At 35.8% G+C, this 25,982-nt stretch overlaps 1 protein-coding gene across 1 annotated transcript in view; it reads right to left on the bottom strand.

Moving 5' to 3' along the window:
* Positions 1–3,184: 3,184 nt before the first annotated feature.
* Positions 3,185–25,982, bottom strand: part of SESTD1 (SEC14 and spectrin domain containing 1) — a gene marked incomplete at its 3' end in the record, with an annotated part of 47,067 nt that continues 24,269 nt past the window's right edge. Inside the window, exons 6-17 of the mRNA XM_080347191.1 lie at positions 24,518–24,615; positions 24,041–24,096; positions 21,352–21,563; positions 17,660–17,782; positions 14,102–14,296; positions 13,328–13,442; positions 12,096–12,255; positions 9,382–9,463; positions 8,972–9,094; positions 7,659–7,850; positions 5,634–5,755; positions 3,185–3,314 (exon numbers count right to left, since the gene is read on the bottom strand). Coding sequence (XP_080203317.1) covers positions 3,185–3,314; positions 5,634–5,755; positions 7,659–7,850; positions 8,972–9,094; positions 9,382–9,463; positions 12,096–12,255; positions 13,328–13,442; positions 14,102–14,296; positions 17,660–17,782; positions 21,352–21,563; positions 24,041–24,096; positions 24,518–24,615 — 1,608 coding nt within the window. The remainder of the gene's footprint in view (positions 3,315–5,633; positions 5,756–7,658; positions 7,851–8,971; positions 9,095–9,381; positions 9,464–12,095; positions 12,256–13,327; positions 13,443–14,101; positions 14,297–17,659; positions 17,783–21,351; positions 21,564–24,040; positions 24,097–24,517; positions 24,616–25,982) is intronic.

The following is a 25,982-nucleotide window of genomic DNA, read 5'->3' as shown; positions in this document are numbered from 1 at the left end:
GACACCTACTGAGTTGATCACCTTCCCAATGCTGGTTACTGTTCACTGTCACAAAACCCACTCAGGATTACATTATCAGAAAGAGTAACCAAAATACTTAGCACATTTTGAAACATTTCAAATACATCCAAACTTGGCTAACAGGAACTTAGAAATTTTTGTTCTTGATTTCATTACCATGGAACACAGTTGACTCCATCACTTCCAAGTCATTAGTCGTAATATACTTAGGCATATAATAACTACACTCCTTATAATCAATCCTTCCCTATTCTTTTGGCATCTCCCCATCTTACATGTAGCGCTGTATCCCTTACTACAGCTGATTTATCTTAAAAAAAACCACAAACAAACAAACAAAAAAAACCCCCAAAAACACCAAAACAAGCACCCACATATTTGCATCTTTTGGAACTCCTGTGTTTGAATCATTTTTGCTACTAAAAAGTACAGAGCAAAAGCCACAGGTAGAGCCCCCACTACTGCTTGCAATAGTACCTGCACAGAGAAGTAACAACAGATTACTTGAGCATGGTTTTGCCTTTTAGCATGTCTCTATGTATCTTACTGACTTTGTGTGCTATAAAGTATTGCACATTTCTAAACATTCAGTAGCAACTATAACTATAGATGCTAGACCGACTAAGACCAGCACAACAAACTCTCAGTTACATGGAACAGTATCCTTAATAGATAGTGTTTATTCCATTTTTCAGTAAGGCAGGAAATCTCAAGAGTTCATAGGAAGGGTTCAGAATTATTTGGCAGACTCATGCTACAACGACCTGGAAAACTACTGCCATCATTCCTGATACATAGAAAATGAGCAAATTGCAAAGCGCTGGTAAATAGCTCCTCACCAGGCATTTGATTTCCCTAAAGGCAAGGAATTCCAGAGAAGAAGGGGAAGGGTGCAGGGATAGAGAGGCAGCAAAAGCTAGCATAGCCCAAGGGCTTATATTGGAGACTCTGCTAGAGACAATAAGGTTAAAGTCAGAATCCACCAGCCTCAAGGAATGCTGGAGGCCAGATAAAGAAAACAGATAACAGCCTCAAGATCTGACTTCATACACGGAGCCAAAATTAACGTTGGGGTTATTAGGCTGAATTGTCATCAGTTCCACGTTGTGCTCACCACAGTCACATGGAGGAGTTAAGAGCTTCTGATCCTGCTCCAGTTCTGCTTACATTATTGGACCCCTAAACAGAAACATAGAATAAAAAATAAAAACCCGCAAATAATCTCAGTGTTTGTAACACGTGCCTACTGTAAACTAATATTTTAATGAGATTTTATACTGCAGACCATTATTTACTGCAAGTAGATTCAATTTACAGACAAATGCTGCACAATTGGAGATGTAGTGCTTATTTATTATAATCCTAATTTACTTTTGTGTTTGCATTTTGTATTAAATATATTTAGATTTTTTTCATGTTTGGGTTCTTTTTAAATAAATCTATCTCATCTAAATATTACCCATAGTAATGGCAGCTTTTTCAAATGGAATTGAACGACTACGTTAAATTTTAGATAATACTGAAAAAGCCTCTTTATAAATAAGGTCTGTGAAACTTCAGTTGGTTTTAAACTAGTATTAATGTAATATTGTACCATGGCATCAAATGCATAAAAAATATTTGGATTTCCTCTGCCAAAATACCCAGAGGGGGAAAAAGATAAACAAAACAAGTAACAAAACCAACAACAAACCTTTATCACTGAACTTAAAGAGAAACCATTAATTTTGAATTATTATTTCTTAGAGAGAAATTGCTTTATTTGACATGTAACTTTCCTCTGGAGAAAATGTGGAAAAACTGGGACTAATAAACATAATTTGAATGACAGATCCATCAAGAAAACCTGAAGAGTAATAACAATGCCTGCAGGAAAAAAGCATTATCTTCACTGTGAGCAAAATATAATTTAGGAACAGAAGGTATTTAGACCTACAGTCGTTTGTTTCACACACAGTATTCTAAAATGGTTAGAATACCACACCATCTTCCAGTAAATGCAATATTGAATTTACCCAGATTAAATCCTGACATTAATCACATTACGCACACAGCTGATTCTGTTTCAATCCAATTCCCTTCTCTTAATAAATTTAATTTTATTACTAGTCTCGTAGTTGTTTATGAACTTCATGTTAATAATTTTTCATTAGATGAAAATCTTTAACCTCAAAGGTACTACCAGGGATATTCATATTATTCAAGATTCTCCATTCAAAGGGACACAAGACATAGAGAAAAAAGCACAAGAGATATGTATCAGACTTACATGGGAACAAAACTATAACAACACTGACTCAATGTACATAGCATCCTTTGTGTACTTACTGCTATCAGAAAGTAAGAAAAATAACAGACTCTCACTCTTATTAATAATAGTTCAAGAGCAGTTCCCCTTATAGCTACAGTGTGTTAAAAAGTATTTCATAAGAAAAATTCTACAGATTTTGTAAATATATCAGGGGAACAATGATTTTTACTACCATTTATAACAAAAATATAACATAGATGACATTTGGGAATACAGACCAGAACAAACTCATATTAGATTTTTAAAAGATGATTTTTTATTAAGCACAAACAGCTTTTAATACATTATCAATACAAATAGGAAAACATCTGTTTAATGAATTTGATATATCAAAGATTTGATGGGTAGGTTGCATACTGGCACAATAAAAATGGTTTATTTTTTTTAAGTATTTCAAATTAAAATTATAAGGTCACCACTGCCTACACTGCAGGAACTTTACCTACAGTCTAAAATTACTACATCACCTGGGCATAGGGAGAAGCAAAGAGCTACAATTTCATAATACGGAACTCCTAACACTTTTATTAGCACCATTCAAAGCTTGCATCAGCTGTTTAACCAAGAAGCAGCTGACAGGTCAGGTAAAGCTTTACAGCAAATTTCAGTGCAAAGTTTACAGTTCTTTTTCATAAGATACTTGGAATCTATGGTTTCATAGCATGTTAAATAATTATGGCTTGACAGATGTACAATGTTAATATGCTGAGAACATTTACTTTGAAAAAAAGATGAGATTTATAACGGCTGTGAAATGCGTTTTAATATATTATGCCAAAATCTGTAATATGCAAACAACATGCTGGATTACAAACTGAAGTCCTATTATGAATTCATAGACAAGGGTCAGTATTAGCTCTCTGGGGTAGTGGCTTCTGGTTGTCTCAGCTGCTGCTTTTTCAGGCTAACTAGCTTCATCTTCTCTCTAATGTGTTCTGCTGCAGAAGCCATATCACTTGGGCTCCCAAAGTACTGCTCAGACCTACAAGAAAAAAACCCACAAGGAGTTATCAGTGAAAAGTAAGACAGTGTATGAATATACATGTGAATGGCACTAGGAAACACAAAGACAGTAACAAAAAATAGGCACGTTTTCCTCTTTAAAAGCCACCTTTAAAAGGCTTTGGAGACTCAGTGATGAGACCTGACAACAGACCTTGGTGAAGTCATTACAAATACTGAATGACCTTTTCATATGCAAAAGGTTTCCTCAACAGCAGAGCTCTGTTTTGTAAGTGCAACTAGACACTTCCTAACGCTACTTCTTACAGCTGTTCTCTGGCTATCCCCAAGTCAGTCTGGCTGTTTCAGGTACTGTGACAATCCAGGAAATCTGAATTCTGAGGCTATACAAGTTCTGCATTAATGAAAGAATCTGTGTATGTGAAGTCAGTCACATGCTGTCACATTATGTCATCTCAAACTGAAAAGAACGCAGGGCTGCATGTGTTTCTCTCATTCAAATATAAGAACGGTTGATATGTTAGGGAAACCAATAACCAAGCTGTCAGGAAAAGGAGGATTTGAACAGAATACACGTTTCAGAAGAAAAGCAGGTATCAAGTCTAATTAAAAAGCACAGACACTGAAGACTTTGGAAATGGCAGTAGGACAAAAGACTTCAGACAGAGTCAGAGGACAGGCGTAAGTAGTCAGAAGTGATTTCCCGCAGGAGCAGACTGGTTTGATTGGGGAACTCCCAAGGCCACTAACTGCACAGCTGAGCACAGGATCACAGCACCAGCAGATGGTTTTCCTGACACAGGTCAGAAGCCAAGAGCAGACCAAGGAGATACTTAATGTAAGTCTAAAGTGGTGAAGAGGCTGATGAAGATGCCTCCAAGCATTTTATCACATTTTGTGTGTTCCTACATTTCTTAGAACCTTTCTACTAATGAGAGAACTCTCTGCAAATTATTTGGTAACTGCTTCAAACCAGAATGCCTAGGGACGATGAACAGGGTACCCTGGGATGTAGGACAGCTACGATCCCACTTTTGAGAAGGGGGACACGTAGAACTCTGCTGAAATGTCAGGATTCAGTCAGTTAGTCTAAAATACAGGTGTATATATACCAGTAGCTGTAGAAGAACTATATTAGACTCAAACCTTAAAGTGTGACAAGCATCTTCTTCCATGGGGAGCTTTTCCAAATTCTAATATTTCTTTTTACTTTAATAGTTTATCTGCAAATTACATCCATTTTAAGAATAAACAGCAGGCGCTACTTTACCAGGTCACTAAAATCTGCTATACAACAGTTATATCAAATTACTTCAACAAACATAACACACTTATTGGTTGTTTGTGGTCCACCCCCACCCCTCCAGCTATAAAATCCCCCACTATTTTCAAATACACTACTGAAAGGGCAGTAAAAATCACTACTAGTTCAGGCCTGGGGTCATCTTCATGGGTAGCAATCCTTACTAAAGGAAACTACGCTGCACAGGGAGCATGGTATTTTGCAAATAAGATGACAGGAAATGAATTTTCATGACCAGCTTCTTTTAGTGGTATTTTTGAGATCAACTTCAGGTAACTCATAATGCAGTTGCCTGATACTATCTCAAAGTTTCAGGCTCTAATTCAAAACATTGATTTCACGTCTTATTCATAATCTCACAAGATCGTACACACCCAGAGACTAGTTCCAAGGCTTGGTTATACTCAGGTAGAAAAAATTAACTACAAGCTCAGCATCACAATGGATAAGTGAATTTACTGGACAGCAAACTGAGTTTTATTATGGTTAAGATTTCAAATTTGATTTGTAGCTCAAGACCACCACCAATTTTACATTAGTATGAATAGCTCATGAGGGAAGTGCTCCCTTGTTTGGCTTTGTTTTTTTTTTGGCTGGTTGGTTTTGTTGTTGTTGTTTTCCTGAGTAAATAAAATAGAAATTTATTTAAATACACTGACTTAATTCAGATAGAATTGTAAATTTTAAAAAATACTAGGATTCTAATCTGGTATCTTTTTTTCAGGGAGAAGAGATTGGGACTGGTAATTCTTCTGTTACTTCTACATACGTTACTGGTGTAAAGACTGCATAAATATAATAATTACTGAGGGTGAAAAAGTCACTACTTAGAAAAAGTGAACATGTTGTCTTTGGAAGGTTTGAAATTAGACCTGCCAGTTTTCTGTGAAAAGATGGGAAAGAATTTCTAATGAGTATTAGTGCTCTGCCTTTTCCATTTCAGCAATAAGCATTCAGGATTCTTCTACATATGAGGCTACTATGAATCTTTACCAAAAGCATATTCAGAAGGCATTAGAAAAGTATTTTGCGTACCCATCGGGATAAACTACAGGCACCGTTAGTCTGTCCAACAGCGATTTTCCAACTGCTTCAATTTCATCAAATTGCTCCATTTCACTAAAAGCTTCAGGCTGCTCTGGACCTTCTTGCAAAATCTATTAAAAGAAATAAGGAAGTGCAAAATAAAGTACACAAGCGATACTGCATAGTTTTTCAAGTGTCATTAACTGGCAAAGTGAATGCTCTTTCACCATCTTCACTACCACATTGATATGAGATCAACTGAAATATTCATATAGTTCAAGAAAGGAAAATATGCATTAAGCTGCACTGAGAAGATAGTTCAGGGCTACCACTGTTCTGTACAGAACATTTTACATTACTTCTAAGAGGGGGAAAAAAAAAAGTACAAATAGTCTGGCTAGACAATATTTCAGCAACAAATATAAAATGCATAAAAATAGTAACCTGCCTCATTAAACATACAAGACATTAATACAAAATGGAAGAAACATGGATAACAAAGGGCCCCTTACAAGCCGTTTCACAACTAAAATCCACATCTGGCACAGAACAAGTGGGGTTACAAAAGCCTGAACATAGGCGTTTCCAGATGGGATTGGGGTCCCATGCTAGTACTTAGTTCTGTATTTTCTTGCACTTCTCCCTCTGCCACTTCTTACATTTTCCAAAGCAGCATGGATATTAACAGCATATTTTCCTCACAGACTCATTAATATGTCACAATAGTGCTAGAAAAATTACATTTTTGAACAAGCGCATTATTTTTCAGCCATTTACTTTTTTTTAAACTTAGGATTGCCTAAAAACCTAGCAATTAACTACTGCAATTATGAAAGAATGCTCATAATATGGACTGAGACAATCAGCACTCTCAGGAGTTTGTGAGCCACTGAATCCTAATTTGTTATCAGGTAAAACCTTCAGCCATCCGTGGCAGCACAGATGATATATTTCTGCTTTTGTGAACCTCCATCAAGTCCCAATGCATACAAACTCAATGTATCTTCCATTAATACAAATAAGAAAATAATAAATGCAAGAAGCATACAAATGAACTTTACATCCATGTTTTCCTTCAATGACAGAATTAATTCATTTTCTTTTACCATGTGCAAGGTTGGCTTTTTTAGTTACATGCAATTTTTTGTCAATATTAGACACACATATGCTAAATTGCTTTTCTAAAATGCATCACTTCACAGAAAAAAAATGGTTCCTGGATGAAAAGACCCTATCTCACATGATCTACATTAATGGACATTGTCTCAAATTCAGGCATTTGAAAACTCTTAACATTCCCTCCCTTCAGCAAGCTGTTACTGAATAGCAACAATCCATCCTAAGGTTGTTGATTGCTCATCCTTCTCTGTGGCTTCTAGCATCGTCCAGCTGGACACAGGGGTGAGACACTTGGTTACAGGAGTCTGAAAACCATACCAAGGCAGAGGTGTGCTTTGAAGAAAGCATGTTCGAACTCTCCAAGTGCAAAATACAACATGCAGCAACACAGCATGCATGGAAACCAGTGAGAGCTGCTTTCATTTACACAGTTTGTGAGAAGGATACCTCATTCAAAATGCAGACAGCTTAAAAGGCAATACTCCTTTCAACTCTCCAAAGATCTTAAACAACCCCATAGCTATTTGTCAGACCTTGCACAAAACACAAATCAAGAAGTATTCCTTGCCTTTGAGAATAATTAGAGTCTAAAACACACAAAGAAAATCTTCACAATCAACCGTCAGAGTTCCCCTCTGAAGAGTTAAAAAGAATTCTCACCAGCTCCAACTCAATGCAGCTGAACATCAGGGCTGCTGTTCTCCTTTTTGTTAAGCAGGCACTATACCAATATAGGTATGCAAGCAATAATTGCATTAAGCATTGAAATTAACAATTGGAAAAAACACGCTTGAATTCTTCTTTCTGCTTTTTTTAATACTTAGGGAAAATACACACTGACAACTTCATTTTTCTTGCATTCTATTTGCTTAAATTCTGATAATAACTTTTTCTTCTTAAAAACACAACACTCACCTTTTCAGCACTTGAATGAAATGCAACAGCTGTTTCCAGCCTGTGTACTCTTTCTTCAGAAGTTACTGTAAACTGTTTCCACACTCTGTTCAGTCTTGGAAGAGTGTCCCCTGAGGACCTTGAAGTGCATCGCAGGGACTGGCACAGGACAACAGTTGCCTGCAGTAACTGTCTTCCATAATCATAAGTACTCTAAAAGTTGGAGGGAATGGGAAAGGAAGTACATGTAAAATCTCTGCCCATAGCAGACAAGTTTATGAAAGCTCCTCAGTTTAGGTCCACAAAGTATATTGAACTGATCTGGTCTACTTGAAAGTTGTCTGGTCTTCACACTGGCAAAAGAACAGAGCTTCCTAAAAAATTTCAAAGAGCTGCTTGGATCTTACATGAAGTACTTGCTATCTATTGCTGAGATGATACTCTCACTGACTTCACTGTCACGATGTTTGTGGTCACCCAGCATCCAGGTGCGTTGTGGCACACCACTGCAACAGCAATGCCCTCTTGTCACTGTCAGTTCAAATTAATCAAAAGAGAAAAATCAGTTCTAGTCTAACAGGTACAATTTGAAAAACATCACATCTGTTTATTGTCAAGTTTGAGTTAGACATTCCATAAAAAGCACCTGAAAAGGGCCCAGCTTATACCCTTTCTATTCTTCAGTGAAATTCTTTCACGTGTACCTGGCTTCTGTTTGCATATTCAAGATTTGCAAACAGGTATGCAAACATGCCCTATGGTATCAGTGAATTTCAGTAGATTCTTGTACAGCAGGATTCATTAGTTGGCTGTTACAGTCAAGAATTAAAGCTGTCTGTTCTGGTTCAACCGCTAACTCTGCTAGAGCCAAACCTCCTCTTACGAGCAGGACGATCAGACTATCAGGACAGTCAACTCTATCTGGAAAACCAACAGAAAGACAGACTGTTTCATCAAGTACAGCACAAAGTAGATTACAACCCAGTGGCTCATCCACATTTCAGTATTTTATTGCAGTCCTTCAGAAGTTACTATAAAGACTGTTTGAAATATATGCCTTTTAAGAAAGTCAATGTGAATTTTCTGTTTTGCGGTCTGCATTGCTTATATGAAGCAGATAAACTAAGGTAGTGAACTGCAGCATCACTTCAAAAAATCTCATTAGGCTCATCACTAATTCCAGCAATCACAATTTCTTCATTCAAGCACTGAGGCAACCATTAAGACTACTAGCAACAGCTGTTCCATAATTGTCCATGTAAGTACCAATTCAATTTAGGAGATCTTCTGAAACTGTGCAAACCCCATATTGCTAAAAAAATAATTAATTTCACCTGTGCAACATCAACAAATTTTCGATGTTTCTCCAGTAAAACTTTTGTTTCTTGAGCATCATCTCCCAATCGGATGTGTGTCTTCAGCAGCGCATCCAACAGTTCACTTAACCATTCTACTGCCTTAAAAACAGAAGTTCAAAGAATAAAAACTAGTAGTGAGGTGACTTCAGTATTAGCATATACTTTGGATATAGAAAAACTTAAAAGAAATATTACAAACTGATACATCATGTATGCAGTCACCCAATACACTATTTTCAGCCACATCCTTTATTTTCACTACACAAAATCACAAAATAAAGCTACATTTGAAAGTGACAAAAATACTGCACAGCTATCAACACTCATAAATTTAACCAGTGGACTGCAAAGACCAGAATGATGAAATTCTGTAGGCATTTCCATACCTGAGCAGCATCCTCTTCGCATTTAAATAACTGTACCATCTGAAGCATCTTCAGTCGCCGAACATCCACCATATCCTCACACCTTAAACAGTAGCACAGAAAGACTCACCAACATGTGCGTAGCATACACAACACACTCTGAGTTTCACAACGTTTTCAGTGAGCAACATTAAGATGCAAGTGTTCATTAAAAGGTGATTAAAGCTTTTTTGTGCTGCTTAGCTTGGCTAAAATACATAAAGACTCACATAGCAAGAAGAAACATGCAATAAATAGAACTGAGCACTACAACCCATGGGAATCATGATCCTCAAAACTTCTGATGCGGCTAAACTATAGATAGTAATACCAGCAGCAGCTACAAGGCCTCTAGCAGCACTGCAGGTTCCTTGCCTTGTTGCACTGGTAAGATTTGCTGCACAGAGGCTCACACAGCTAAGACAGACTTTATCTTACTGAAGTCTAGGTGAAAGCTGGCTTAAACCTGGCATAATTCTGAATTGTACTGTGAGCTATTGCTGAAGTTTTCTGAGTGAATAAAATGAGGACTGTTTAAAAGATGCTAATTCATCTTCTCTTTTCCTTTTTAGCAAAAGATGGTAATAATTGAACCCTTATAAAATTATGTCCTTTGTTATGACCTGTCAGAAAGCATTTAAAATTCCCGTTCATATAAAATCTAACTCTACTGCTCGTGTTCTCAATTAAGCACATTTTGCAGTCCTTTCTCTAATAAGAATTTAAAAAAAAGTATTGAAAGTTCTCTTCTTTCCACAGCAAGAGCTAAGCTAACACATTCAGCAGAACGACCTTTCCACTTCAATTTCAGAGCCTCCTACGTAGACAACAATATTGAACCTCCTGTCCAGTGCAAATGGAATTACTAATGTCAACAACAGCACTGGAAGTGAATGCAAGCGATGGTATGCACAGATCTGTTCTTTCAAACTGGCTGCAAACATAAGCACTTCCAGAGAACATTTTGTTAGCGTGCTGCACTTTTGTAACATGGCCTGTAGTGCTGTGATGCTTACAGAAAGGAAATTTACTGGTCAAATAACACAGGAAAATAGTTTTTGGGTTCCAAAAGCATAACTAAAGCAGCAAAATGCCCCTAGAAATAGACATTATACTACATGTGTTTATAAATAATGAGAAACATTCAAAAGAATTGGAAAAAAAAAAAAGCAGTGTTGCAAAAATTACCATTAAATGCTACTGATAGTGGTCTTTATTGTACTTTTTGTCTCTCATCCACAATGATGAACCTTGTTTAATCGTTCATCATCTGGAAGCTACTTCATACCTTTGTCTGAACATTTTATCGACTTTTCGATCCTTCAATTGACTTCTCACAATTCTATATCCCTTCTGCTAACAGAGACCAGATTTGTGTAACACTTAAAACAGAAGTGACTTAAAACAAAGACTACAAATCCATACAGTGGCACAACAACATTTTCCTTTTAGTTTTCTATTCCTTTCCCAATAATCCCTAGTGTTCTGCTTGCTTCTCACGGTATGAATGAATATTAAAGCAATTTTTGCAAAAGTTTTCCAACATTTAACAGCTGGTTCAGAGTCCACTACTAGGTATATATAATTTTTCCTTCACTCATCCATTTCTTTCTTCAGTACTGAATTCTAGCTGCCATTTTATTGCACAGTGACGCATGGTCCTCTCTAGGTCTTTGCAGCTGGCACTCTAAACAAAAGTGCTCAAGTAAATGGGATTCCAAGGACATACTTTAAACACTACTTTCTCTAAGTGTTACCAAAACACAGGGCTTCTTACACTAAGCTCTCTAAGAAAAGAATTAGTGAGTGGTAGAATTAATTCCTAAAATTAACAACTTGATGCTCATTAGACCTTGTTGTTCCCCAGAGGCACCTTTTTGTTCAGCCATTGCCCTCAAAGTTCAGGCACTTTCTATGGAGAGTACTTTATTGTCTTGGGGGTTGCAGCAGTAATGATGAGCAACATCATCTGATTCTTTCACACTGTTGAGTAGAAAAAAAGGCAGTACTAGAGCTAACCCAGCACCACTACATCTTAAATAAAACACAATAAGTAGTCTTGGAGGAAGAAGATGATGGCAAAATCCATCCTTTTTGCAAATTCAACTCACAGCAGCATTTTTCCCTACTAAAACTTAATTCCCCACACGATCTTTTTTCAAAACTCACAAAAATACACATTTTCAAAACCAAACTGTGCCTGCATTTTGTACTCTGTTCCCCTGACATCTTTCTTCCTATCTTCAGGGCTGAAAATGCCATGTTCAAAGGACAGGAGTCGTGAAGAGGATAAACAAGTCTGAACATAATTAATACACAAATTTAGAGCCACCATAAATACTGTAGTCTTACTATACTTTCTGTATCAAATTGCTAACATATAAAAGATGCCTCTTGCATCCATTCCATAACTCCATAGAAAAGGAATAAATAAGTTTTGACCATTTAAAAGTACAAGAAAGCACTCAAATACTCCATCCTGTACCGAAATACAGAAGGTGCTTGGATTTAGGAATATGCTACAACGGATTAGGCAGAGAAGCTTCTGACACATTTAAATACACCATAAATGTAAATTACAGTTGTAGTACATTCCGTAACTGAAGAGAAAGCAAAATGGCCTCTTAAAAAAATATCTACCTATATAAAGTGACCTATCAGCCCATGAAAATCCAAATGGCTAGAGCTGTTATTACCTTTGTTTTCTAAGCTGCATATCTTCCATCACTCCTTGGATATGGTCCACATTTTCTTTGTTTTCAATGGTCACATCTTTTCCATAGGCCCAGGATGCCTGATTAGATATCTGATCAAGAAGACTTTGACCCTTCTCACGCAAGCCTTGCAAGCCTAAGTCTAAAGAAAGAAAGAAAAAAAAGGTAAATGGTCACCTTTATGAATTCTTTATTTTTTTCCCCCAAAGGAGAGAGATGAAATACAACAGGACCTAAGATGGAAGGCTGGAAAGCGAAAAGGACATATGTACCTTTCACTGCCCTTTCCAGCTTTTACATTTGAATGACCATTTGTCTATATTACCGAAGAGCTAAGGCTTTGCTATTTTACAACCTAGCAGATAACAAGAAAAGGAAAAAAGCTGTCACTGAGAATTAACTTCTCAGCATATAAATAGCTAATTAATGTCTTTCATCCACAACACTTAAAATATTTATCATTGCTAAGCAGTTATAGGTTGAATGTTCTTCCATAGCTGGCAAAAGTTACTATTTTATACTAAAACTGATATGGCCGATGCATTTTTCTATACTGAAATATGCCAACCCTTAGAATGTCCTGTTACATGTATTATTTGTCAGCTCGACCACCTGTTTTCCTAAAAAAAAAAAAAAAAAATCTAGTTTACACATCAAACTGTTACATTCCAATCAAAACTACTTCTACCATATATGATTTTGCTTCAAAGGTTTCTCCTACAACATATCGGATTAGGCCTTCTAACTGAAATAAGCTATTCTACATGTTTGACAGTGCAACCACCTTAAACATGCCATTTATTAACATACATTTTCAAAGCTACTGCAAAATACTCAGTACAAGCATTCTAAAAATGAGTGGATAACATTCTTAATCATGAAGGGGTCAGTTCTGCAGACAAAAAGATTATGTAAGCACTGTATTCCCAAGATACTAAGGATGATTAGTGAGGGGGAAAAAGTTTTTTTACAGACAAAATGCATGATAATGGTATATAACAAATACACATTATATGGAAAACATTTCCAAGAAAACATTTCCAGATCATTTTGCCAGATAGAACTACTAAGGTAGTTAGGTGGAGCAGGAATCAGAAGAGAGAGATTTTTATTCGGCTGGATTTTTTTAAAAGGGGTGGTGGGATTGATGTTTTCTTTCCTGTCATGCATTCATTAGAATGTGTGTACCTGAAATGCAGAAATATTTTGCTTACCAACACTTTTCAATTTCTCTTCAAGTAGTTTTAAAGTTTGTTGAATTGATGCTCCATCTGCTGGTGCTACATCTACACACAACATTCCTAGTAAGCCATCCAATTGCTGAGACAACTAAAACAAAAAACAACAGAAATGTTGATATTTGAAAAGAAGTTTGAGCTTCAGATGGCTGGGTCTGCAATCTTCTTCTAAATGTTTGCTTTCTATTTGCATCTACAGGAAATGAAAGTCAAGATGAAAGATGAACTACCCATCTGCCTATAAAATTCCAAGAGCAGACATTTTTAGACGGGGAGAAGGGGAAAAGCCAAGATTTTTTTTTAAGACAAGTATAGGAAAGGAATAAATGCCAATTTAAAAAAGAAACTACAAAAAGTACACCAAATTGCAGTTCAATTAATGCATATGCCTCTACTTAAACAAACAAAAAAACAACCAAACAAAAACCACACACACACACCAAAAAAAAACCCCAAAAAACAAAAACTAAGAAAGAACATGGGGGGAAAAGCAACTTTTTAAATAGTAAACATTTTATTTCAAAAGCTATTGAAATATTAGACTTATTACAAAGCACTTCACTGCTAAAAAAGGGGAAATCCATCTTCTCAGTATTTCAGTTATGGTAAATGAAGACTTATGGCATTTTCTAAATGACATTATATTTCCCCCACCCCCCTAAATTGTGTCCAACATATTGAACATTTAGAATGTTAAGGCAATAATATATTAACAAGTGAGCCTGTGAAAAGTTAAAAAGAAAAACTTACATCCTGGGCAACACTGTGGAATTCAAGTGCTGCTTGTAATAGATTCTGCCTAAATTCCAGCTGACTGGCCTGCCGGTAACACACGTCACTCAGCTGTTGCTGCAATGCTTTCAATTCCACAAGGTCTTCCTCATCCCCCGCATTTAGAAGAGCTGCGATCTGCTGATTAAGCTCAACATAAACAGCAAACCACTCCTGCAAACACAAGAAAATTAAGCATTAAAATAATACCAAACATAATTCTATGATTCTCTTAAGATGGCATATACCTAACTGCAGCCTAATAAATAATCTGATTTTAGAAGGCACTTATTACAGCTTACACTATAATTATGAAATCTCACACAGGAAGAAAAAGCATTCCTAATTGCCAATCAACTCAAAAAATGCTCAGTACATTTTAATATATGTACTGTCATATAAAAAATGGTGCAGAAAGATGGGAAGATTACGAGTCATGGCTACCAGCTCCAAGTGCAAACTCCCACTCCCACTATTTTACTGAACCAACAGAGGAATTCCACCATTTTAAAATAAATTTTGAATGCTTACATGCTTATAGTGCCCTACTGAAGCAGATTATTTGCCAAGTGGTAAGCTATCACAAAAAGATGTTCATGAGACTATCTAGGTGTTACTTTCAGTGTCATGATTTAAATCAGCAATTATTTTCTTAAAACATTTAGAAAAAAATACTATTGTTGACAAAGTGGAAGTAATCTCTATCTTACAGATACAGTATCCACATACAGAAATTTCAGACTGATCCTTGTTTCTTATTTAAGTAAAGATTTATACTACTCAATTCAAAATGTGTAGATTTGTTTTTCAAATGCTTTGATTTCTGAGTACATCCATAGGCATTGTCACAGTGGTATGTTTACAAAAGAAAATAGTTCAAATATTTAACAATTTTGGGAGATATAAAAACGACTAGATACATCAAGATTACATTCACATCTTGCATGATTGAGATGCCTGTAAAGGAAAACATGTTTGTTTAACAGCTTTTATTTTTGCCTACAGCAAAGTGACCTTCAAATGTCCTGTGCATTTCTAATGCTATGGAATAGCACCATCTATTGGCCTAAAATACCTGTTTTAATTAGTATTCTTGTCACACTCCTACTGAGATGTTTGAATTTTTTTTTTTAAATCATGCCTTCAGCTTTTGCATCATTCATTTACTAAGCATGCAAAATATAGAGTATAAATACCCATGTTCTGATTTTTTTTTTTTTCCTTTTTACCCAAAGCCACCTCTACCATCTGCTCACAGGAAGAAACAGAGTATGAAAAGATTCAAGGAAGGGAAAAAAAGTAATGAGAAAGTTAAATCAGCAATCAGCCAAAAATTTAAGAGCAGGATAATTCGTTCATCTACCCCGAGAGGGGTAACTAAGATGACGTCATATGGAAACATCTTCCATTGTCACATGTGTACTATAGCTATATAGGCCCAATAAACTCAGTTTGCACAACATAACTCTTGTTATTACCTTTAGACACTGAACATACAAATTTAGCTTATTGAGCGTGACAAATCAACTATCATATGAGAAGTCAAACAAAAATCTAGATTAATAATTTTTAGGTTTTATTTTTAGGATTAAAGTATAACAGTTGCAGTCACTGATTTTGATCAAGCTGTCAGTGAAATTAAGAGACTGGCAAATCAGATATAAGAAGTGTGTTCCTGATCATTTCCATATGGGAAGGTTAGGCACTGCTGTATGTGACAGCTCAAAACCATGGAGAAACAGCCAACATTTGCTCAAAAGTAACATTTCTAGTATATTACTCATGAATAAAACAGTCAGAAAATGAAACCCCAAAAAGAAAACAAAACAAACAAGAAACAAGCCAAACCAGAAAACTACCCTAAGAAAATTATTTTTTCAGTTCAGAGTAAATTGAACCAAAAAAAAAGTCCTGTCTTTAAAACAAATAAAGCATTTTTGCAATTATCTTCAAAATACAAGTAGTATCATCAACAATAAATATGCGATGATGAAAGAAAGCAAGCTTATAAGCTGCCAATTCAATTATTAGGAGAGAAAAAAAAAATAGGAAAATAATGAAAGAGGAAGAGTACACTCAGCTATTATGAGATGTTTAAAAATCGAAGACGACAAAGCACATTTTTCCAGTGCTGTTGTCAAAAATATTGTTTCGATTTATAAATAGGTATATAGATTTAAGGTAGGCCATTCGTATCCCAATTACTTCTTTTGGTATAAAATTGAAAATAATTTTTCTGACTTTTTTTTTTCCTACAAACTCCTGCTAGCACATAAGAAGCAAACAGCGTTCCACCTTCCAGTGCTTTACTGATGAGCAAACAGCAGGCTGGCCTGCAGACTTCCGCGGGATTTCAATGATTTCAGGGGCCATATTCAGCCCCAGCTAAAGCATAGTTCTCTGTGACAGATATCCAAATGAGTACAAAGTAAATTAATTCCTGTTTTCTCTTTTCAGTTTGAAGTGCTAATATGACTGAAAGATATTCAAAAATATTTTTATCAATGAAGTAGGCAGGGGATAACTTTTTGTTTGTTTGTTTCCAATTAGGATTCTAATTGTAAGCTATTTTACACTTCACAAGCTACTGGTTTTCAGAGTAGAAAATTGCTTAAAGAGCTTAAAGCAACAAGAAGACAGAGGAGATGGGATTCAATTGACCAAACACAGACACCTAAACCACACACTTCTGCACTTGAGCAAGGAAACTGTACTGAGCAGAGAGGCAGTCACCAGAACTGGTGTAGTCTAAGGTGCAGTGTTTCTTAGACTAAAGGTTTGGGTTATCTGTTTTTTGTAAATTACATTAGCAAAATTATAACCCAGTTACTATTTTCTTTGCCTTGACTGTAAAGGGAACTTAGGAAAAGTGGAGAGAATTGTCAATGTCTACATCAAGGTAAGTCAGAAAAGAGGAAAAGCACTGTGAGCAACACTCCCTTTGTGAACACTGAGTATTCAATATTCCAGTTATAGTTAATTATCTGATGGAACAGCAAAATTCTGCCGAACTTTAGGAAGCTTTCAAAATGAGCAGCAAAGGCATCAAGTCAGTACACTTACCAAACAGTCTCTAAGATTTCATTATGAACGTAAACTATAGATCAAGACTATGTATAGACTTGATCAATTAAAGTGTTATGTCAGTTTCAGCTTCTGGTAAACGTAATTTAATAAAGACAAAAGTATTAACTTATGCATCTGAGAAGTACAGGACTTCTCAACCATTTTGGCAGGGACAAAAAAGGAAATTTACTACTCCTCCTTGACATGAAAATTTAAGAACTGCTATAATGTAATAAATCCATGCAAAATCATAGGTGGAAATAAGTATTTTTCTACATGGAAAACAAAAATAAATAACATATACATATAATGACCATACTAAGTTCTCAAACTGCTCAGGTACTTTAGTCTGTAACCAACAAAGTCATGCACTATGCAAAATTCCTGGATATTTATAACCAAAATACATTGCTCATAACTCTGTGTACTTAGAATTATTTTGCTATTTCAAAAGGGTATGGGAAATCTCACACTGTGTTGACTCTCAATCTCTTCATGTTTCTGTTGCAAAGCTTGTGAAGCTCTAATTGAATCACCTATTCCCCACTGGGTTCTCAGCTGTTCCGATCCAGGTCCTTCAAGCCAATTGACTACCTGTCAGTATGACAAAGATGACAAAAATACAGTAGCAAATCAATTACATGAAAACTGTTCTAAGAATAATTTTGTAACATACGCAGAAATATTTCAAGGTAAGTATACGTTTACGAAAAAGAAATCTTAGGATTTGGAGAAGTCTTGTTGTTGAATCCATTCACATCTTCAAAAGCTTTAGGTAGAAACTACTTTTCATTAACCTTATTAGCCTGTCAGCTCCACGAAAGCAGGTAGCCGCCAGCAAAAGATCAGTCACATACATACTTGTCATTCATATCTCTGTGAATAAAAGAGCTTAAACCACAAATTTCTTGATAACAGACCTCTCATGTTCAAACAAGAATTTTTTTTTTTGTCTAAGCAAATAACAGTGCACTCATACTTGGGAGTTTTCTCATTTTGCTGAATATATTAACACTCAAGTGCAGGATACATATGTATTCCAAATCTAAATTTACACAACAACTTAGCATTTAATATATTTATGTCTTCCAATTTGCTCTATTCAAATAACAGAAGCCTCTTACAGAGGCTTAATGGCCATATCTCATGGGATCTGCCTTTGAAAAAAGTATTTGTATGGTCATGGCAATATAATTTTGGACTTCAATTGTTGATTTCTTTGATGATAATGATTATTATTCTTTAGAAACTATTTCATTTAATATTAATATTACTAAAATCAGAGTATCTCAAGTTTTGGTCTCCTTATACACATTTGAATTACCAGATGACGTCTATGTCAAAGTTTTATGATAAATTCTTAAATATCTAGAAAACAGAGACAGCCATAATGAAACCTAGTGCAAAAATCACTTACTACTGGAGTCCTGAAGTAAGAAAATACAGGAATACGCCCCCACATTCTGAACCTTAATGAAAAAACACAGGAAGCCAGCTTCCTCTCTTTGTTCAAATTTTTGTTCAAAGATGACAGAACAGCTTTGCACAGCTTTTCATGAAATATAATACAATACACAATGTAACACCATAACAACAAATTAAAAAGAGACTAATGGGACCATTTTCCTCATGCTGCGAGGCTGCACCGCAGCAGTCATCATGAACGACCATCACCATTACAGAAGTTTACTCAACTCACCCCACCTTTTAGTCATCACATCTGTGTCTTTCCACCTCCATTTTTCACACTCCCCCCAGCACTGTTTCAGAGCATGTACTCCAAAAGCATCCTGAGCCTGCCTTTCTTTTCTGATTTCTAGGGCAAAGTCTCTACAGTTCTAAGTTCTTTTTATTTAGACAGAAATTTCCTGTGGTGCTCAGCACCCCTGCACAGCTGCTGCTGGGGAAACAGGGAATGCAGCTACATGTGAGGGCACCCAGATGTCCCCCTGTTACCTCAGTGTGGTCTGGAAAACTCAGATTTGGAAACAAGAGGTTTTGTGCAAGTGTGAAGCAGCGTGCAGGATCACTGCTGAGCAGTGCTCTCACCGGCCAAGACCACCTCCCCATTATAAGTTTCCAGCAACCACTGCATTGCCTCTGAGACTGCTTAGCTTAGCACATGGCTGCTCTTGTGTGATAGATACTTGAACTGAGAAGTAGTGATGTTATTTTCATAAAACATATTTTTAAATGGTTAATGACTAGACTTCTGCAAGACCTGACATTAATTTCTATGAAATAAGATCAGAAAAATAGTAATTAACACCTCTGCCTAAGGAGGAACAAAGCTAGAATTTATCATAGCATGCAGCGTTGCTCATCAGCAGTCTGAGTAGCAGAGCTGCTCATCAGAAAACATCTGGAAATCATTGCCATCTTTACACTGCAGAATGGAAGATAAAGTAAAGAAAACTATGAAATACAACTGAGAGTGGTAGTTTAAAAGAGAAGGTAGGATATTGAAGGCACAAGGGAAGAGAGATGGTTACAGATAAGAGGGTTTTCAGACAGGAGTAAGAACTAAGCAGTTCACAGACAGCAGAGGTAGCAAATAGAGAATATGTAACAGGAACACAAAAGCAATCGAGTAGTGGTTGCAATATGAGAAGCTATACAAAGAATAAAATAGGAATGTAATGGTAATGAAAGCTAACAGGAAATCAACACACTTTAAAAAACCATCAGCAACACAAAACAAGGGAAAACCTTTCCATGTGCACACCCATGCCAACTGCAAATACTGCAAGCATGCTACACTGCAACTTCTGTTCATTTTAGCAAAATATATGCCATGGCACTTTGCCTATATTGGTTTCCTCCAGTCCGTCACTGTCTTCTTTCTTTCCTCCATTGGCCTAATTTTCTCCCGTAAATCAAAAGGAAACTAAATCAATTTCTAGATTTAGTAAGTTTTCCCCCATACATTTATATGCCATTTAGAGAGCTTGTAAACGCACTTTATAAAAACTGACTAGCTAGGTAAAACAGCTAAACACTTTTTTCGTGTGTACTGCGACCCAGCTTATTTACCATGTTGCATCCATAGTGCAGACAGAGCAAACAAATAACTATTTCTAATAAAAATATTGCAAAATGTGCCTCCTGTCCCAGTAAACAAGTCTATTTAAATTCATTAACAATAGCAGATTGTGAAAGTATGTTATAAATTTCATTTCAATCAGAATGTCTTATTCAATACTATAAAACAGCAAAAAACCTCACCTGATTATAGCAACAGCCATACTAATATGTTCTATATAGTACTGTTTTAATCTCTTACATATTTTTAATTATTTCCAGCTCAACATATCAAAAGATTACATTTGTTTTTTACATTTTTTATCATAATCTGAATGACTACATACATGGAAATTATTTCCTCAGTAGATTCATTAGTTTTTATCTTTACTGATGTCTCAAATGCTGTGAAGTGCAAGTACTTGATCTGCACTCCTCATGCATTAAAAATGTCAATGTTGAAAGGTCAAAAGTAATATCCATTCCATTTTCTGCATAGTCAAACTATACAGAAGCTTAAAAATATATAAATCTAATTTCAAATAATAAACACAAGAGGAATAAATTAATTCTTTCCTTAATTTTCTCTACTGACACTCTGCAAAGAAAATGTTGAAAGTGCTAATTACACGCCTGTTTCCAGAGGACCAAACCAATACATTGCAACCTTTAGCACACAATTGATTAGGAACATTTCTATTCATTCTTGTCAGAGTATCCTTGAAATACAGAAAATTTTATCACTGTAACTTAGTTAAAATGCCAATCATTAGACAAATAAAGGAATAAATAATGTCTTATCTTCGTGCTTCTTCCTCTCTTTACCAACAGGTTGAGCATCTGCCCCTCTGACAATGTAGCGATGCACTGGCATGGTAAGCAGCAAAGGGACAACATGAGCGTTCTTCAGCATGATGGCAAGAGATCACATTTCTAATTACCCCCACATATCAGAGCAGCCTTTGGAAAGCCACTCTGGGAGTCACAATGTAAAGCAAGAAGTGCAAGTAGCATGTTGCAGTTTGAGGAGTGAAAACAGGTGTGAAGCTGTCACCTGTGATTCTTAGTTTTGCAGGAAACGCAGCTGGGGACTTGAACTCAAACCTCTGCCTCACAGAATTCCAGAGCAACGCCAGGCTTACCTGCATCACCTTCTGCTGAATCTCCTCGAGCTGCGTGCGCTTGCTACGCTGTCTGCAAACTTCTTGGTAGCGGGTGTACTGCTCTCTGAGAGAGTCGAGCAGCTTCATCACCTGTGGCTGAGCAAGGAGCTCATCATCCATGGGAGACCAGGACACGCCTCCATCCGAACCATTGAATCGACGCTGCTGTAGCTCAGATAGCAACTCATGACCTTTAAGAATATACATAATGATGTGGTTAATTTAGATTCAAAAAACAAGCACAAAAATTAAGAGTAAGCACACCTGCTTTTAGACCATCTGGTGGTATGCTTTTGCAGCTAATTATCTCTCACGCATTGGGCCCACTGGCCACAGTTTGTGGAGTTGTAGCAGTCACAATAGGGTAGAAATCAGGTGCTATATTTAGGATCTATAAAAGAGATACCATGACTAACATTCATGTTGACAACAGTATTGATTAATTTAAAGAAACAATTGCAAAACACAATCCTGAGTCTGAAACAACTATAAGTATTCTGTTTAACCTCAAAATACTGTGTAGCAACTTAAGTATTTATCTCAAAATAATCGTATTCTTAAATTAAATGAATGATCTAGAAGCACTAATAAACTGAGCATATAATTTCTCTGTTATCTTTCAGGATTTTTATAGCACATATAATACAAAACTTTCATAGAAAACGTGGAGCTGAATACTAAGCATTTTGATCAATATTTTTTTCCTCACTTTTCTCACTTTCTTTGTGCTCTTAAGCACCACATCAGGGTACAGATTCTCTAGACTAACTTTCATATATTAAAAAATAGTATGTTTTGACTATTTAATCCTCTGTTTAAACTGTTTGAGAAATGTTATTGTTAAGATGTGGTAAAGTTTTCAGATGTAAAAACTACTGATGATAAATTTATTCCCCAAAAGCTCAATGAAGAAGTTAGCAAATAAAACAGTGTTTGGTCACTAAAGAAGTGTTGGTGCAAAAGTGAAAATGTGCCAATTCCACATCATCAGTTCTGCAGGTCTTAAAACGGCAACATGCCAATTCACTAAAAGAAAAAAAAATACCACTACAATAGTAATTGTAATATGTCAAGGAAAATGTAGAAATATACACTCTAAATTCAACTGCTATTATCTAGACAATCAAAATGCCAAGGGCTTTGGAGACTGCAGCAAGCAACTTCAAATTACCCAGCATATATTATTGTGAAATGAACAAGTCTTAAGAATTCAAATACACTTTGCCATACTATGGCAATAAACATCTTGGATTTCATCTTTTATAATACTGCTTATATAAGCACAGATAGCTGCAAAGCAAACAGATTTAAAGGCTTTCACGAGTCATAGTTCTACTGGGATAATTTTGAAGTTTTACTTTATCATTTTAGTAGTAAAGTATTAAAATTTTCAAGGTAAAAACATTTCTTTAACCTAGATTCTTATCAAATTCTAAGAACTATATTTTATATGTGGTTTTGGAGCTTAAGTAAACAACAGTACTTGTAACTATGGAACACAGAAACCTCTTACCTAAAAACTTCAATTAGTTCATATTTACCCTTAGGAGATGAGAAAGTAGGAAATGAGAAAGTTTAATTGGGAAGAGTTTAATTTTTTATTCTCAAACTTTCAATATAGTGAATTTAACACAGAGAAAGGTTGCATTTCAGGAACTCCCATGATTTAATTAAAGTTATTAAACTTCATAGCTCACAAAAAAAAATCATTATGCCATAATTAAGAAAGCAGAGAACGCATACAAAATAATGTTCTTTGAAGCCAGCTGTTTACACAAAATTGAAGCATTGTTCTGTCCAAAAACCTTACCATTAGAGCAAGATACAAAATTAGACTAAAATCTAGTGACAATTCCTGCAGACACTTCATATTTCGAAAACTTTAAAGACCACAGTAAGGAACATTTGTTTCAACTTTCAACTCAAACAACATTATTCCACAACTAAATAATCTAAAATTTTACACAGAGGGCATGTAAAGCCCGCAGTTCTCTGTGGCAAATATTACATGTGACCCACGCATTAGTTTGTAGGAGGCTGTAGGATAAGGATTCTGAGCACTCGGATGCTGATCACTACTTCAGTACTATGCCTTGCTGCCTCTTCTACAAAGGCACAAATCTTTAAGCAAATTTGTACTACAAATCAACAGTCAATAGGAAATCCACCCTAAAACCCCCATTTCATAGAACCCCAAATTGTTTAATGCTGAGAGTCTAAGCAGCAAAGAGTCAGAAGACTGTATGCTTCACTTTTACAGCCAGCCAGCTCAGAACCAGGCTGATGTAAAGTACCAGAAAAGTGTAGGAGAATGCTATCTGTATTGTAAACTGTTTGGTGGCTACTGAGACAAATTCGTTCTATAAGGCAAGCATATTGACATAGTCTAAAAACAAAGATTTCTCAAAATTAAACATATTTATCATGGTAATACTGTAAAGATGTTATCAGGATTATTAAAAACTGCATTTAAGAGACACATTTGGAGTTCTTCCTCTTATTTGTTGACATCACTTTTTTTAACTCAAAGATATAATTAATTGGTAAGCTTGTAACATTGTGGTGATGCCTAAAATAATTATTGTGCCCTCTGTGCCTTCACTTGGGGCTTAAAAATGAATAATGTTACTTTATTGACCAATTTTTTTTTTTTTTCAACTTACTATACCTGTCTGCAGTACCGTCTCAGGATCAACCGAGGGAAGGAAGTTCAAATCTATTGATCTTGAATAAAGTGACAAACATATTAATAATAACAATAAACTTAATTACTTAAATTAACAAACACATTATTAATATTACAGTAATATTAATATTACAGTAGCACTAAAAATTTCAACTAAGGCCAGAGATACCGCATTCTGCTAAGAGACTGTATGTTTCTTTACTCACACAGGAAAGCCACCTCCCCCCGTTTTTTCAATTCATTGTATCTAAGCAGAAGTGCAGCTGCAGGCAGCCAACAGCCAAATGAGCATCCATCTACGTGTACACGCTGATGAATTGTGTAGTCTACATTATAAACTTTCAGAATGTGTTTATGCATTTAAAAATATCTAAGGCATATCATACTTTCAATATTGTTTGGATTGCCCACTAAATTTCATAATCCAAAAGCAGTGATTTCAAAAAGTGAATCACACACCTCTCTTTTTCTTGTTGAGTTCCTTTATCGCTTCCATTGTTAATTAGTGCAAGCTCATCCAGTAAGGACGTTGATTCTTTTGTGAACTTTTCAAATACCTAAAGAGGTGGGGTTTAATTTAAGAAATGAAAATTATATAAATGGCAGCATTGAAGGCATCAGTGCAAATTCATCCACTAGTTCTGTTAGTAGACTTCAATCTTTACACAGTGCAATTATTTCCCAACATTCAGATGGCCAGGTAGAGTACAAAATACAAAGCTTTGTTCAGGGAACACTTAAAAGCACTAAGATTCCTTTGGGAGATAGTAGATGTTACACTGAATATAAAAAAGATGGACTGAATTCTGAAATTCTGAAAAATTATGAGATTTCTGCAAAACCTGTAAGTTCTTATTGATGTATTTACATCTTAATTTAAACCTTTAAGTAAATCTTACAAATAACACTAGAGAATCAAGGCATGTTACACAAGCATCCAAGAGCTCACTGGAATGGATTAAAATAATAAACTTTGTGAAGATTCCAGGTTTTAATCACTACTAATATGGTCTGTATTTTAATTTATAACTAAAATAAAATGAAGATGTATCATATAGAAAGAAATACCCTAATCAGCTTATTTGAATACAGGGACTTCTGATCTCAGATAACAAGGCCAGTACAGTGAGACACTGGGTACCCTTCAGATGATTCCTCTGTATCTGACTTCTGAGGGTTGTTTTTTTGTTTGATTGTTTTTGTTTTTAGCAGAACTGATTATGATCAAGCGCCATACATGACATGCATAACAACTTTCAGGTCTTTTTGGTACTAATAAATTATTAAGCAATAGCATGCAGATGAACCTTTTTTAACATAATTAGGACTACTTCCAGGGAAAACCAAAAAGGACATGTGGTGGACAGCTCTTAAAAGCCAACTTACACAACAGTGGTTTACAAAATACAAGCTAAATTCAGTTGCTACAAAAGTTGTTACAGTTTGCTAAGATTCAGCAAAACAGAAACATGGTACATGTGGTGAAAAGCCCTCAGACTTCTGCTGTTGGATTTGCTGCAGGGTATCTCTGAGGGCTTTGGGCAGCTACAGTTGGGACACACTGTGGACGATTCATTGTCCACGATCCCACCTGGAGATCCTAGATGGAGATGCACATTTTAAGAATAGATTGCATGGGAAAGGAACACACTGTTTCACTGAAGATTAAATATTGTTTTGAAAATTCAATTTAAATAACTGAAAACCAAATATCAACGAAGAACAGATAGAAACATTCTGGAGTGCTATGTGCACCAACAGGTGCTTAAACAATTTGTGTCTATTAATGATTTAGGGGTGTATTTGCTCCCAGACATTTACCCCATCTGCGTATCTACTGGTGAAACTGCACTGATAGAGCTTTTAGTGTAGGACAGCTTAAAATCTGGCTCTGAATCCAAAAGAACCAAGGCCTACAAGATAC

This window comes from Nesoenas mayeri (genome assembly GCF_963082525.1).
Source record: "Nesoenas mayeri genome assembly, chromosome: 6".
Taxonomy (NCBI): Eukaryota; Metazoa; Chordata; class Aves; order Columbiformes; family Columbidae; genus Nesoenas; species Nesoenas mayeri.
The sequence above is the reverse complement of the archived record's forward strand: the minus strand, read 5'-3'. Positions and strand labels throughout refer to the sequence as shown.